General features: G+C 43.6%; 1 protein-coding gene across 3 annotated transcripts in view; it reads right to left on the reverse strand.

The window, feature by feature from the left end:
- Nucleotides 1-2,146: 2,146 nt before the first annotated feature.
- SART1 (spliceosome associated factor 1, recruiter of U4/U6.U5 tri-snRNP) overlaps nucleotides 2,147-17,250 on the reverse strand; it is a 65,517-nt gene continuing 50,413 nt past the window's right edge. For all 3 annotated transcript variants that reach the window (XM_056527337.1, XM_056527339.1, XM_056527338.1), the window contains exons 18-21: nucleotides 12,211-12,346; nucleotides 12,043-12,132; nucleotides 3,641-3,762; nucleotides 2,147-2,477 (exon numbers count right to left, since the gene is read on the reverse strand). In XM_056527337.1, the coding sequence (XP_056383312.1) occupies nucleotides 2,459-2,477; nucleotides 3,641-3,762; nucleotides 12,043-12,132; nucleotides 12,211-12,346 (367 nt within the window). In that variant the 3' untranslated portion in view covers nucleotides 2,147-2,458. The remainder of the gene's footprint in view (nucleotides 2,478-3,640; nucleotides 3,763-12,042; nucleotides 12,133-12,210; nucleotides 12,347-17,250) is intronic.

The raw sequence follows: 17,250 nt of genomic DNA on the forward strand, positions 1-17,250 counted from the left end.
GACAGTCAATGGCTGTCCAGCAATACTGGGAGTTGTTTTGCAACAGCTGGAGGCTCCGTTTTGGAAACAGTAGCGTACCAGACGTTTTTCTTTTTTTTGGGGAGGGGGGCTGTGTAGGGGTATGTGTATATGTAGTGTTTTTTACTTTTTATTTTGTGTTAGTGTAGTGTAGTGTTTTTAGGGTACAGTCACATGGGCAGAGGTTCACAGCAAGTTTGCCGCTGGGAGTTTGAGCTACAGCACAAAATTTGCGCCATCTCAAACTTGCAGCACTCACTGTAAACCTCCGCCCATGTGAGTGTACCCTGTACATTCACATTGGGGGGAGGGGGGCAAACATCCAGCTGTTGCAAAACTACAACTCCCAGCATGCCCTTTGGCTATCCGTGCATGCTGGGAGTTGTAGCTTTGCAACAGCTGGAGGCACACTGGTTTGAAAACACTAAGTTAAGCAATAAACTTTCAAGTGTTTTGCAACCAAACTTAGTGTTTCCAAACCAGTGTGCCTCCAGCACAAACTACAACTTCCAGCATGCATGGTCTGTCAGTGCATGGTGGGAGTTATAGTTTTGTAACAATTGCAACAGCTGGAGGCACTGAGGTAGGAAACGGACAATGTTTCCCAACTAGTGTGCCTCCAGTTGTTGCAAAACTACAACTCCCAGCATGCCCAGACATGCTGGAAGTTGTAGTTCGGCAATATCTGAAGGATCAGATGTTGCCGAACTACAACTTCCAGCATGCTTGGGCAGTCTGGTATGCTGGGAGTTGTAGTTTTGCAACATCTGGAGGTCCACAGTTTGGAGACCACTGTATAATGGTCTCCAATCTGTGCTCTTCCAGATGTTACAGAACTACAACTCCCAGCATGCCTGGACCGACTGAGCATGCTGAGATTTGTAGTTTTTGCAACATCTGGAAGAGCACAGATTGGAGACCATTATACAGTGGTCTCCAAACTGTGGACCTCCAGATGTTGAAAAACTGCAACTCCCAGCATGCCCAGAAAGCCAAAGGCTGTCTGGGCATTCTGGGAGTTGCAGTTTTGAAACTCTCAGAGGCAGCGGTGAGATCGCTTTACGGCGATCTCACTGCTGCCAATGAAGGTGCCGCACTGCTGCCGGAAACTCACCTCCGGGACGCACCACCCCCGGGACCGCCTGGAGGCCGCCGCTCGCGCCGGGACCGTTCTGGACACCGCATGGCCGGGTAAGTGACGCCGGGGGACGGGTAAGGGACACTTAGCAGAGCGGTGTGTGTCCTGATCCCCGTGATCGGGACTCACACACCGCGCTGCTAAGTATTCTGATAGCGAAACGCTGCTATCAGCTAGTCAGATTTGACTAGCTGATAGCAGCGATTGCTGATAGCTATCAGTGATATCAGTGATAGCCACCATCTTACCGGGCGCTGCGGGATGCCGCAGGACAATGACCCCAAATATACATCAAAAAGCACCCAGAAATGGATGGCAACAAAGCGCTGGAGAGTTCTGAAGTGCCAGCAATGAGTCCCGATCTAAATCCCATTGAACAAGGCGCCCTTCTAATAAGAGCGACCTGGAGCAGTTTGCAGAGGAAGAGTGGTCCAACATTCCAGCTGAGCGGTGGAAGAAGCTTATTGATGGTTATAGGGACTGAAGGGACTGATTTCAGTTATTTTTTCCAAAGGGTGTGCAACCAAATATTAAAGGGGTATTCAGGGCAAAAACATCTTCTCCCCTATCCAATGGTTCCCAGCAACCCCCCCGCGATCAGACATCTTATTCCCTATCCTTTGGATAGAGGATGAGATATTTTCACCTGGAATACCCCTTTAAGTTAAGGGTGCCAATAATTTTGTCCAGCACATTTTTGGCATTTAGTATGACATTATGTCCAATTTGCTTTTTTCCCCCTTCCTTTTGTGGTTTAATTACAATACAAACAAAGGGAATAAACATGTGTATAGCAAAACATGTGTTACTGCAATCCTTTTCTGTGAGAAATACTTAATTTTCTTGAAAAATTTCAGGGGTGCCAACAATATTAATTTGAATCTGTTCTGTTATTAGTTGAAATCCACAACTGCAGTACAGTAAACAAATGGAATGGACTTTTCCAAACCCAGGTTATAAAGGATATATAAATTGTTAAAGAATTCATCCAGTAAGAAGCAACTTTAATGATCTCATATTACAACACTTAATAGATTTACGGACATCCTCTTGACTGGAAACTGGAGCATGTCTGGATTCCAGAACACCCCAATCTTACAGAACCTAGTTAAAAATAAATCCCACCAAATTCCCAAGCTGTAATGACTGTCTGCATGGTGGCACATTGCAGTCCATACAGAGATCCACACCAGTCCAGCATGCTTGGAATATCTGCCTATATAGTGTGCAGAAGCTGGTCGTATTCATCTGGCCCTGTCAATCCGCTTTTCCTTCAGTGGAATTTTAGTAATTCATTACCACTCATTTGATAAGAGTGTTCCTAAAAATAAGAAAAAGAGTGAAAATTAAGAATAATGCATTGCTAGGTGTTAAGCTAAGAACTAATAGAATGGACTGAAAGAATAGAAATTCCAGTTTCAGTACAAACTAGAAATACCTGATAGATATAGGGCCAAAATTATTTTCCAATCAATATCTTTATAACACTTTATCCAGGAATAATATCACTATAGTACCATCTGCTGTTTTTTAACTTAACTGTGTCCACCTTGCAGAGGTAGGCATACATGCTTAGACTTAGTCATAAAAAAACTAAACAAAAAACACATCTTGGGTGACATGGTCTCTAGTGATCAAACCTTTTGAAATGTGTCTGATTAATAGTACATGCACTATTTCTCCCGTTACTTTCTTCCGTCACAAACGGCCGTTATTAATATCTGGCTATAACTGGTTAAAACGGCTATTAGAAAATCCCATTATAGTCTATGGGATTTTTCTAAAAGGCCATATAGGATTTTGTAACTGCCGTTTTCAACTGATTTAGATGCAACTTCGTACGGATCTTTAAAACGGAGTAATTTTGTAGTGTGAAAGGGGACTAAGCATGCAAGTCCAAAATTTACCAAGGATGGAATAGTAAAACTACTAAAAATCAGCAGGTGGCGCTATACTAACATAACTCCTGGAATATTAAAATTTAAGAAACTTAATTTAGGGCCGGATTTAACTGTGTCCAATATTTTTTATGGGGCGAGCCCATTGAGAGCTCGCCGTACACTGTTTAAACATGGCAAACAACAATGTGCTGTAAGTGCCCCCCTTATGATGGCTGCCAGTAGTCAGAATTTTCTTATTTAAATGGGTATTCAGATTCCACAGTTTCATGACATACCTCCAACCTATACCATAGATGCCTGATAAATGTGGGTCCAACTTTTGTGATCCGCACCTATCCAAATAACTTTTTCTGCGATTTCCACAGAAGTTAAATGGTAGTGGTTGTAATGCTGGCCACTTCTGGACGTCACAATGACTATGACAAGAATATCCCTTTAAAAGGGACTATCAACAGATTGGAACATCCTAACCTGCTGGTATAGGCTAATAGGGGACATTACAATCAGGATTATGTTACCTTTAAATGGTTAGTCCATTAAAAAAGTAACAAAAAAGCAAACATTACGAATTTGTTTTACTTACGCTGTCATGCTCTTTCCACTTCCGCTGAGCACAATGTATGGTGTCTTCTGGGCTTTCTGCTTTTCCTGCAGAAGGGCGACTGTACCAAGGGGAGTATCACTAGAACTCATTTTTTTTAAAAGCTGAAGGGGGGAAAAAAAAAAAAATCAGATAATTTTTTTTACCAACTTAACCCGTTTTTGCACTTACGTTTTTTCCTCCTTACTTTTTAAAAATCATAACCCTTTCAAATTTTGCACCTACAGATCCAAATGATGGCTTATTTTTTGCACCACCAATTCTACTTTGGAATAACATCAGTCATTTTACCCAAAAATCTATGGCGAAACACACAAAAACAAAAAAAAATTTATATATATATATGTCGCACGATGAATATTTTATATTATATATATATATATATATATATATATATATATATATATATAAAATCATCGTGCGACAAAATAGAAGAAAATTATATTTTGTAATTTTTGGGGGCTTCCATTTCTATGCAGTAAATTTTTGGGTAAAAAATTACACCTCTTTATTCTATAGTTCTATACGATTAAAATGATACCCTTTCTCTCTGGGCCCGGAGCATGCCTTACCATATATGCAACTTAGAGCGTTATTGGACTCTAGACTTAGGGACCTATCTAGGGAACACACATCCAATTCGTTTGACTTTCATCTCCTCGGATAATAGCCATCATTCACTCTCAGGGCTTTATAGGTATTTGTTCAACAAAGGCGAGGGTCTACAGGGTCGCCCACTCTTTAGTTATTGGGAGAGGAAGCTGGGACGGGAGAATTGGACGCCTTTGATTTTGGAGCGGTGGTCTAAAGTGTGCAAGGCCGTTGTTAGTGAGAAGTGGAGAGAAACCCAGTTTAAAATCATGCACCACGCTGCGTATGGTTTTATATTCCCTCGCACGCCTGACCATCCGGACCGCATTTAAGATTGTCCTAAATGTGGAGCTCATCGCTCCGATTTGCTGCAGGCCTGGTCACGTGTTGTGGTCTTCCCTGTAACGACTCTTGGGTGATAGGCTGCAGATTTCTGTCCCGGTTGATGTCCCGCTGATAGTTCTGCATATCCCTCCACCTGATCACACTATTTCACTACTGGTTCATGCCTTTATTTTGGTGGCAAAACGCTGTATTCTTGCTATGTGGCTCCAGTCGGCATTGCCCCAGGTGTCGGACATCCTGTTACAAATGAAGTATCTCTTCATAGATATGATGGACTTACGACGTATGAGGGAAAAAAGGCAAAATTCTTCTTCAAAAAATGGAGGGCATTTTTGATATCCTGTTCAGATGCTGAAATTCGGACAGTGATACAACCCTTTAAGGATACCACATGGTATTTGACGAGGGCAATTGCGGGTTCCCTGGGTAGGCTACTACAAGATGACGCATAGGGGATGGGGTCCTTACGTTATTGCACGGAGTTGGTGTCGTGGAGCCGGACTGCGCTTTGCTCATGCTATTGGAATATCATCTGGCACTCCTAGAAGGGGTATATAGATCTTAGTACTATATCTTTTGATACATCTACACAGGGTCCTTCGGGACCGGTTAAAGGATCTAGGGAGGGAGGGGCGGGGTTATTTGGGTCATCCTTTGTCTACTGTTCTGATAAGCCCTGTTGTACGGCGTAGACTTTCATCTGACTTGCCTAATCCAGGGGATTGTCCTGGTCTGTCCTTTCTTGTAATTGTGAAAACTAATAAAATATTGTTTAAAATAAAAAAATTATACCCTACTTATATAGGTTTGATTTTGTATTACTTCTGAAAAAAATCATAACTACAATCGGAAATCATAACTTCTGACCCCCTATAAATTATTTTTCTGCGTACGGGGCGGTATGAGGGCTCATTTTTTGAGCTGTGATCTGAAGTTTTTATCGGTACCATTTTGATCTGACTTTTTGACCGCTTTATATTAATTTTTTTATGGTATAATAAGTTACCAAAAATATGCTATTTTGTACTTTGGAATTTTTTTTGCGCGTACGCCATTGACCGTGCTGTTTAATTAATGAGATATTTTTATAGTTCGGACATACATTTACTCACGCAGCAATATGTTTATATTTACATGTGATTTGAATTTATTAGGGAAGGGGTTAAATCACATTTATTAACTTTTTTTTTGCAATGTTATAGGGGGCTATAACATGCAGTATATTGATTGTCAGCACTGTTCAATGCAAAGCCATAGCATTGATCAGTGTTATCGGCAGTTGACATAGGAGTCTTAGTTAACAGTAAATTTAGCTGTGGTAACTAGAGATGAGCGAACTTGCAGTAAATTCGATTCGTCACGAACTTCTCGGCTCGGCAGTTGATGACTTATCCTGCGTGAATTAGTTCAGCCTTCAGGTGCTCCGGTGGGCTGGAAAAGGTGGATACAGTCCTAGGAAAGAGTCTCCTAGGACTGTATCCACCTTTTCCAGCCCACGGGAGCACCGGAAAGCTGAACTAATTTATGCAGGAAAAGTCATCAACTGCCGAGCCGAGAAGTTCGTGACGAATCGAATTTACTGTAAGTTCGCTCATCTCTAGAAGTAACCAGTGTCGGGCAGCTGCTGCCAAGGCCAATAAAATCATGGGGTGCATCAATAGGGGCATATAAGCCCACGACAAGGAAATAATTCTACCGTTGTATAAATCACTAGTCAGACCACACATAGAATACTGTGTACAGTACTGGGCACCAGTGTACAAGAAAGATATAGTGGAGCTGGAGAGGGTTCAAAGACGGGAAACCAGGGTAATACGGGGAATGGGAGGACTACAGTACCCTGAAAGATTATCAGAATTAGGGTTATTTAGTTTAGAGAAAAGAAGGCTTAGGGGAGACTTAATAACTATGTATAAATATATCAGGGGACCGTACAGTGATCTCTCCCATGATCTATTTATACCCAGGACTGTATCTATAACAAGGGGGCATCCTCTTCGTTTAGAGGAAAGAAGGTTTCTACACCAGCACAGACGAGGGTTCTTTACTGTAAGAGCAGAGAGACTGTGGAATTCTCTCCCGGAGGAGGTGGTCATGGGGAACTCTGTAATAGAGTTCAAAAAGGGTCTGGATGCATTTTTGGAGAGTAATAACATTGCTGGTTATGTATACTAGATTTATAGGGACAGAACGTTGATCCAGGGATTTATTCTGATGCCATATTTGGAGTCAGGAAGGAATTTTTACCTCTAATATGAGGGCTTTTTGCCTTCCTATGGATCAACTCAACTCAATAGGGACTTATTAGGGTTATAGGTTGCACTTGATGGACTCTGGTCTTTTTTCAACCTTATGAACTATGTTACTATGATTGCTCAAGCCTGAATCTCAGGCTTCGAGCAATCAATCGCCGATCGTACACGCCGAAGGCAGATAACGGACCCTCCGCTCGTGTCCTAGCTGATCGCTATATCGTGGGAGCGGGACAGGATGTACAGGTACGCCCTGAGTCCCCAAGAGGTTAAATATGAGCACTAATGGCAGCTTCCTACGCAGTGGTTTGCAGTTGTATTATTTCCTTCCTATTCTGCTTGTCTGTGGCTGATGCCAGTTCTGTATAGAACAGGCTTCAGTGTCTGACTAGGAGAGGACAGTAGATCATTTCTGAAATGTTGGTATTTAGGCAAGTAAAACATCAGACTGGCAAGGCTAAAATGTTTATGTGCAGTTTATGCTAATAATCCGCTACATCCACCTTTGTTGAATCATTTTGTTAAAGAGTAACTGTCACCAAACCAAGCTTTTAATATATTGTTCCTTATGTTATTATAAGACACTTTGCTATTTACTTGCGGTTAAAATTCTCAACCTTTATATGGTTTTAATGTGATTGAAAAACCGGCCACTAGGTGGCTCTGTTCTGTTCCCAAACAGTTAATTTGGTCTCCACCTGGACTTGCAGAAGTCCAAACTCGAAGTGTGTGCGGGGCATGGCAAGTCACAGCACAAGTAGGCTTCACTGACGTCGCCCCTGCTGGGGAGCACCCACTTTCTCCTGCCGGGAGCTCACAATGTGAAGAAGGGGAAAGGTATGATACAGAGCTTTTTAAAGCTCGGAATTTTTTTATTTTTTAGGGCTGCAGGGGTGTTCGGAGTAGTTCGTGAATATAATCTAAGTTAGTTTAGAAAATATGGTTTGATGACAGGTACACTTTAAGAGTCAAATTAAGATTATAGTGGCCATGAGGGATGGCTGAAGCGGTCTCGTAGATAGCAATGAAAGCGCACACATCAAGTCTAGTGTACAAAGTGTGATGTTTATTATATGCCTTTTTGGGCTATGCAAACCAAACTACTTTATCAGGTAAAACAAAAAGACATACATCAATTCTCTATGTCACTGAGGTCCTCTCTAAGTTGGTGGAAATTGGCTTTCCATAAATGGGCACTGTCAGATACAAAAACTTTTGATATATTGTAAAGCATGTACAACCAATAGGTTTTGAAGTTTCTTTCATTAGGAAATTTTCAGTATTTCATACTGAAAAAGTCAGTCAAACAACTGTTCCCCCCCCCCCCCCCCCGCCTGCTTGTACACATACTAGTCCTGCTGTGTCCATGAGTCATCACCTATGTCATGGACACACTTCCTTGATTGACAGCTTTGAGCGCAGGGCTCACAGCTGGAGGAAAAATCCTCCCACTGTCAGCTTGTGTCCCGCTACCAGGCCTGGACTGGCCATCGGTGGACCGGGCCATCTGTGTACCGGGACCTAGGCGCGGACTGACTGGCCATCTGGCTGGCATTCAAGTGGCCAGAGAAGGGGCCGACTGCTGTCACGTTTTTTTTGTTTTATTTAGTTGCTGGGGCTTTTATTTAGTTGCTCGGCCGAAGGCTGGACGCAGCCAGTGAAACAATTACGGCACTGGCTGCTGGTATGAGACGTGCCTGCGCGCGGCACGTCAATAACCAGCAGCCATTAGGAGAAGACGCTGGCCAGTGACGTCAGTCGGCGTGTCCCTCCCTCTTTCTGCCCAGCGCCACAACAGAAGAGAAGAAGCAGGATCAATTCAGTACTGACACATGCTGTACACTCTACTAATGAGGTATTTACTTAAATTGGGGCTGTGAATGTGTATGTGGAGGCCGTGTATGTGTGTATATGGGGCTGTGTATGTGTGTGTATATGGGGCTGTGTGTGTGTGTATATGGGGCCGTGTAACTGTATATGGGACTCTATATGTGTATCACCTTAGGAACACAGTGTAAATGTAGGCCTGCTCCCAAACTATGAAGTGCCCTCAGGAGCTCACTTCATAGCCGGTAGTTTAGCAGAGCCAGAACCTGTGGCTAATGCAAGACCTCACCAATTAGAGTATTGTCCAGCATAAATCCTTGTATCGTCACCCTTGTAAACCCTCAAAGTTGATTGCGGTGTCTATAAGTGTAAAAATGGATTGCCGGTTAGCTGAGGGGAGCTGATGAAATCGCGGTATCTTGCTCAGCGAACAGGTGGAGGGTCCATCTGGCTTGTTTGACGATGCTCAAATAGTGTAGTACCTTAAAGCGGTACTCCGGTGGAAAACTTTTTTTTTTGTATCAACTGATGCCAAGAAGTTAAACAGATTTGTTAATTACTTCTATTAAAAAAATGTTAATCCTTCCAGTACTTATTGGCGGCTGTATACTACAGAGGAAGTTCTTTTCTTTTTGGATTTCTTTTTTATCTTACCACAGTGCTCTCTGCTGACACCTCTGTCCATTTTAGGAAATGTCCAGAGCAGCATATGTTTGCTATGGGGGATTTTCTCCTGCTCTGGACAGTTACTGACATGGACAGAGGAGTCAGCAGAGAGCACTGTGGTAGTGACAGAAAATAAATCCAATAAGAAAAGAACTTCCTCTGTATTATACAGCCGCTAATAAGTACTGGAAGGATTAAGATTTTTTAATAGAAGTAATTTACAAATCTGTCTAACTTTCTGGCACCAGTTGATTATAAAAAAAAAAAAAAAAAAAAATACAACACACACACTGCCACAAACCCCACTAACAAGAAACCACACTCATATTGCAGTCCCACCAAGTGGCTTTAAGAGCTGTGGACCGTACAGCAGAGTGAGTGAGGGAGAGAGGCTGGCTAACCTCCTCCCTTGTCAGTGAGCACAGAGCCCGCCAATGAAGCAACAAGGCGGTAAGTTACAACAGTCACATTATCTTCCTTCATAGAGTAAGTCTCTTGTTATCCTGACCTCAGCTGTGAGGTGAAATCATCATCAGGGCCTAACAGAATCCCTTCCCTAGCTGCTTCTGTCTCATCAGTAAGGTTTGTTTATTCCATCAAGTTTAACCCTTAAACAGCTTGACAGGAGAAGCCAGAGAGGGGAAACTTATAGTGCTATTTATATGGCAGACACTATGCACCTTCCAAACCCTTTAGTTCCCGCTTTCCCAAGCCCCCCTTTTCTCCTTCAAACCCCTCTGTCTATCCCTGCCCCTTCTGTACTCCTCCAGATGTCTCCATCCATCCCTGACCCCTCTGTTCTCCACCATAACCCCCTGTCCATCTCTGACCCCTCTGTGCTCCTCCAGACTCCTATCCATCCTTGACCCCTCTGTTCTCCTCCAGGCCCTGACCTCTGTGTAATTCAAAAGAACCCTCTTTCCATCCCAGACCCTTCTGTACTCCTTCAAACTCCTCTGTTCTCCTCCAAACCCCTCTGTCCACTCCAGACCCCACTGTCCATCCTTGACCACTCTGTTCTCCTTCAGACCCCTGTGTTATCCTGCAGGTGAGGTCACTGTTTACATACATTACATTACTAATCCCGTACTGAGCCTGAGTTATATCCTGTATTATACTTCAGAGCTGTACTCACTATTCTGCTGGTGAGGTCACTGTGTACATACATAACATTACTTATCCTGTACTGATCCTGAGTTATATCCTGTATTATACTTCAGAGCTGTATTCACTATTTTGGTGGAGAATAGAGATGAGCGAACTTACAGTAAATTCGATTTGTCACGTACTTCTTGGCTCGGCACTTGATGACTTTTCCTGCATAAATTAGTTCAGCTTTCAGGGGCTCCCGTGGGCTGGAAAAGGTGGAGACTCTTTCCTAGGACTGTATCCACCTTTTCCAGCCCACCGGAGCACCTGAAGGCTGAACTAATTTACGCAGGATAAGTCATCAACAGCCGAGCCGAGAAGTTCATGATGAATCAAATTTACTGTAAGTTCGCTCATCTCTAGTGAAGTTGCTGTGAACATATGTTCCACTTTGGTCCTCCATGCCAATTCAGTTCGCTCTGATTACCACTGCCTGCCAGAGCTGCCATTGACACACGAAGGGTGAGAGCCTGCAGCGAGCACAGATTTGGAGGTTCCACTATTAGAGAGAAGTGTATCTTTGTTGTAGAATGGTGTGATGCTCAGGACATTGCTGACTGACTGCACTGACTACAGCCCTACTGACTACAACAGTATGATAATACGTATGGTGATAATTTTCCTCCTTGTATACTGATATTATGGGTAATATTTGTCTCAGTATACAGGATTTGGTCATTAACAGTATGATGATAATATTTACTCGTTATAAACACTCTCACTCTCTCTCTATATCTATCTCTATCTCTCTATATCTATATAAAATTGCAATAGAAACAGCACATCCAAAAATATTTGGCAAGAAGAGAAAAGGGGTGCACGCATGTTCCGAACCTCGGCCCACTGGTTCTTCAATCCACAGAAAAAATGCAGGCAGCACACCACAGCTTGTATCGAAAAGGAAAGTGAATTTATTCCATGATGTCATACAGACTACTTTTCTCCAGCCTCACGTGTGTATGCGTGTACGTCTCTGCGTGTGTGTGTGTGTGTGTGTGTATATATATGTATGTTCCAGCATCACGTCAAAACGGCTAAAGGTAGTAACATGAAACTTGGCCACATGTTACTTATATGTCATCAACAAACATAGGATAGGTGATTTAACCCTTACTCACCCCCATTTGCCAGGGTCAGGGATTTTGTTTAAAGTCCCATACAAGTCAATGGGAAATGTATGTTCCTGAATAACTTCCGTACGGCTGGAGATATTTCAATACCTGGTACACATATTACAGGGATGGGAGGGTCGGGATAGGAGGTCAAAAGCTTCCTCTGTTGATTTTCCTCCACAACAAGGATTAGGAAGGAAAAACCGGGCAACGCCGGGTACTCAGCTAGTCCCACCCATGACCAAAATGGGCTGCTTTTCTAAAATGCCCAGTTTGATTGGTATCTTATGTCTGTATCCTTTTCAGACTTTAACAACAACAAAAAAAAAAAAAATGTAAGAAATGGTGCTACAAACTTGTTCATATTCGTTGATCGATGACTGTGATTAAACTATTTGATTTACATGCTGGTGGAATTCTATCCCAGGTTTAGTTTACTCACCGCTTCCTCATCCAATTTCTTCATGCGTTTTTCAGTTTTCATTTTACCCGAACCTTTACCATGGAACCGATGCGATAGTTGTCTAAAAGCCTGTGTAATAGATGTGAAAAGAATATGAGAAGAGAGAAGTCTTCAGGAGATAATTCGTCAAGACTGGGTAGTGCTTACCTCTTTTGGACAAAGTTTCCTCCCAGTTTCATCCACATACTCAATTTTCACATCTGGTCTGTAGCCATCCTTTTCCTTAAAATCCTGTGTGAACCCTCTGTACTCTTCTCGTCTGCTGTACTTGTCATCTATTGCCCTGTTTCATTACAACAGCAAAAGATATACATGAGTGGGCAAAAGTTGAAGTGAAGTAGGAGAAAAACAAGGAGAGCTCAATTGCAAATTAATAAGTTAGTACAGATACTTCATTTAAGGTCACCATCTGGCCACATGCTGTGGGCGCCCCCTCCCTTCCCTCTGTGGACTTGAAGGGGGGTGGCCTCGGCCCTCTCTGTTGCTCCAGCGCTGCAGAATGGTGTATGGCATGGATAGCCGAGGGGAGAGGCGGGGGGGGGGGGGGGGGGGGGGGGGGGGTGAGAGCGAGCAGACACTTTGCTTATTAGCAGCGTCATAAAATAGAGCCCAGTGAGCTGATTACATGGACAAGGTGGAAGTTAGCTGAGCAGAGACGCCAGGAGGCCCAGCCATTATCTCCCAATACCTCTCCTGGACTCGAGCAAGGTAGACATATCCTGCACCTACTAATCCCAAAAGGCAAGGCAGTGGAGGTTGCTGAGGAAACAGTTATCCTATCCTGCTGGACTGGGGTACCTTCTCTCTACCCTGCAATTTGTCAGCATAATTCCAGATAAAGGGGAATTTTCCTCTGGTATGTGTCCGAGGCATATGTGGAAGATCTTGGTCTTGTGTTACAGGCAGCAAAAGAATCCACATTAAATTGTCCTGGCTCTGGAATTTCTCTCTCTCTCCTTTGCTATGCAGTTCTCCAAGGATTAACGAGTTATGGGTCTGGTATGTAATCTGCAAGTTATACTTATAAGTCTCATATAGAGGACTGAGAGGAGACTACCAATTACTATAATTCAGCCTGCACAGCATTTAAAGAAGGTGTAGAGAATCTGTAGACTTATAGAAAATACCGCTGTAGACCGCGCACTCAGATTGGGTCTGGAGAAAATAAAATAAATCTCTGCTGCATATAATTACCGTATTTTTCGCCGTATAAGACGCACTTTTTCTTCCCCAAAACTGGGGGGGGGGGGGGGGGGGGAAGTTGGTGCGTCTTATATGGCGAATACACACCTATCGAGTCGGTCCCTTCGGCCATCAACGGCCGGGACCCGCGGCTAATACAGGACATCACCAATTGCGGTGATGCCCCGTATTAACAATTCAGATGCGGCGATCAAAGCTGACTGCCGCGTCTGAAGTGAAAGGGACACTAAACCAGCTGCTCAGTCAGGTGGTTCGGGACCGCTGCGGTGAAATCTCGGCGTCCTGAACAGCTTACAGGACACCGGGATGGACCTTACCTGCCCCCTCAGTGTCTGTTCCGTGCTCTCCTTCGACGTCATCCAATAGGAGCGACGTGATGACGCCGACGGAGAGCGTGGATCTCGGGGAAGACGATGTCCCGAGCTTCTGGGGACACCCCGGGAACGCAGCGATAGAGCGACATCCAGGGCAGCGATGATGAGTCCGGAGCGGCGGGGACACGCGAGTACTACCGCCTATCCAGTGGTCTTCAACCTGCGGACAGCCAACGGCTGTCCGGGCATGCTGGGAGTTGTAGTTTTACAACATCTGGAGGTCCGCAGGTTGAAGAACACTGTTGGGCGCTGAATTTTTTTTCTAGGTTTTACACCTTTAAAATTGGGTGTGTCCTATAGGGCGAAAAATACGGTATATAAAAAGTGGCGAAATGGAAGGATACTAATACGATCTGGACATCTTTGGATATGCTCAATGAATATGGAAATAGAACTGGTACAGCTATATGGGAAGCTGAGAGTTTATATTGTAGGGGGGAGAATGTTCCTTTTTTCCCCTTCTTTCTTTTCTGCGCAAGGAGTCTTAAAATTTTAGTATGGAACATTCGTGGTATGGCCAATAGGGTAAAAAAATTTGCTATATTTCATGCGATTCATAGACCTTTGCCGGCTATTGTTGCCCTGGATGAGACCCATAATGGACTAGATAAATATATTGAGAAAAAGAGTGACATCTCAGGAATATCATTTAAGGTACCTTAACTACTCTGTATCTGTGTAGGTTTACTCCGTTTATAGTCTCCCTTGATAAGGTAGCTAGATGTGGGAGATTTGTATCTTTATGGTAAATGGTGTGACAAGGCAGTAATCGTGGCATTTGTCTATATCGACAATCCCCCCCACCCCCCCTTTAAATCAGATGTATTAACTGAATTAATTTGGTTTTGTGAGGGTAAAGAATGGGTTAGGGGAGATATGAATTTTACTATGAACCCCAGTATGGACAAAATGAGTAGGGATAGAAAGGGATTGGCGAGGACCCTCCTCTCTCTAGATTTTGTAGGAAAGTGGGGTGGAAGGAGGCATGGCTGAGTTTTAATCCAGTTCTCCTGTTTTAGTACGTCATATGAAGCCGCCTCTAGAATTGATTTGTGCTTAGGTGAAAGGGTGTTTTTAAAGTATATCAAAAGGATAGCATATCAAGCATCAGATCACTCTCCCTTGATGATGGAGCTGATAGGACAGGATAATAGGGGAAAACGTATATATATTTTAAATTAAATCCCCACTGGATAAATCTAGTTGGGGACAAAGAACGGTTTATTATATAAATAAAACATAAAAATATAAATTCAATCAACTATCTAAATTTGTGGGATACAATGAAGGCAGTAGTAAGGGGTCTTTATAAACAGAAAATCTCGAGGGAAAAAAAAGAAAGTTCGAAGCCACAGAAAGTAAATTACGTAACGAAGCTCTTGGGATAGAACTAAAAGAAGGACAAGGTAGCGAAGAATGTCATAAGAAGTAAAGAAAAGCTCAAGATAAATATGTGTTTTACCTATTAGAAAAAGCCCATCATAAAATGCCATTTTTGGGGCAGAGAAACTAATTAGAAAAAGGGAAGCCTAATAAATTACTAGCCCAAATTCTCAAAAACCGGGAGAGAAAACAATGAAATCATTATGTTCAGGAACATAAGAGGAGAAATAATAAAGGGATAGTAAAAAGATAGAACTGGAGTTATTTTCCATTTACCGTATATACTCGAGTATAAGCCGACCCGAGTATAAGCCGAGACCCCTAATTTCAACCCAAAATCCCAGGAAAAGTTATTGACTCGAGTATAAGCCTAGGGTGGGAAATACATCATCCCCCCCGTCATCATCCAGACCCGTCATTAACATCCTCATCATCATCATCACCGCCTGTCATCATCCAGACCCTCATCATCATCATCCCCTTGTCATCATCCCACACATCCCCCCTTCATCATCCCCTTGTCATCATCCCCACCCCCCTTCATCATCTCCTTGTCATCATCCCACCCCCCCCCCCTTCATCATCCCCTTGTCATCATCCCCTTGTCATCATCCCACACCCCCCCTTCATCATCCTCTTCTCATCATCCGCCCTCAGTGGTCTTCAACCTGCGGACCTCCAGAGGTTTCAAAACTACAACTCCCAGCAAGCCCGGGCAGCCATCGGCTGTCCGGGCTTGCTGGGAGTTGTAGTTTTGAAACCTCTGGAGGTCCACAGGTTGAAGACCACTGCGGCCTTCGACATCATCCAGCCCCCTCTCACCCCCCTTTAGTTCTGTACAGTACTCCCCTCCGCTCGGCGCTGGTCCGGTGCTGCAGGACTGTCCGGAGAGGAGGTCGTCCGGTGGGATAGTGGTTCCGGGCTGCTATCTTCACTGGGGGCGCCTCTTCTCCGCGCTGCGGGCCCGGAATAGAGGAGTTGCCTTGACAATGACGCAGAAGTACGTTGGCAATGAACGTACCTCTGCGTCGTTGTCAAGGCAAAGTGACTATTATGGGGCCGGGCCCGAAGCGCTTAGAAGAGGCCTCCCCGGTGAAGATAGCAGCCCGGAACCACTATCCCACCGGACGACCTCCTCTCCGGACAGTCCTGCAGCACCGGACCAGCGCCGAGCGAAGGCGAGTACTGTACAGAACTAAAGGGGGTGAGAGGGGGCTGGATGATGTCGAAGGCCGCAGTGGTCTTCAACCTGCGGACCTCCGGAGGTTTCAAAACTACAACTCCCAGCAAGCCCGGACAGCCGATGGCTGCCCGGGCTTGCTGGGAGTTGTAGTTTTGAAACCTCTGGAGGTCCGCAGGTTGAAGACCACTGCGGGTGGAGAGTTCACTCGAGTATAAGCCGAGGGGGGTGTTTTCAGCATGGAAAATCGTGCTGAAAAACTCGGCTTATACTCGGGTGTATACGGTACTCCGATTTGTACAGGTCGGAAGGGACTTCAAACATGAAGAGGTATGTAAATTTTTGGGTAATGTCAAACCACCAAAACTGCCAGAAACAAGTATGGCAGAATTGGAATGGTAGATCTCAGTCCAGGAAATACAGGAGGCTTTATCATCAATTGGCAGCAATACCACTCCCGGATCAGATGGCCTGCCTTTCCAGATTTATAGAAATTATGCACATTTAATACCAAGACTGTCTGTAGTTATAAATGAATTTCACATTGTGGGGGAACAGGAATTTGAAGGATTTTTTGACTTGCGAGAGTAAATACTGGGAAAAACTGGGGGTTAAGCAAGTGTTTGAAAATGGAAAGTTACACAAATTTAAACAAACACTAAGAAAAATTTGGGATGAAGAATAGTGAAATGTAATGTTTTATTATATACAAATTAAACATGCGGTTGCTTGCACAACATAAAAGCTGTTTTATTATAAATAACCATAGAATTTTGAGGATTTATTTAGAGAATTGGGGGGGGGGGGGGGACTTGTCACTTTTGTATACATTTCTGAACTCCTGGTTAGGAGAGGATGGCTGGAAAAATATAAAAAAAAAATAAAAAATGGTTGAAAGAAGTTGGCTGTAGAGACTTGGCACAATATTGGTGTTAATTTCAGTATCACTGAATATGCAGCAAAATAGATTCACCCAGTTTAGGATGTTACATAGGGTCTATTATACACTTATCCAAATGAAGAAATTTGGTATATGTGAATCGTCAA

This window comes from Hyla sarda, chromosome 6 (genome assembly GCF_029499605.1).
Source record: "Hyla sarda isolate aHylSar1 chromosome 6, aHylSar1.hap1, whole genome shotgun sequence".
Lineage (NCBI taxonomy): Eukaryota > Metazoa > Chordata > Amphibia > Anura > Hylidae > Hyla > Hyla sarda.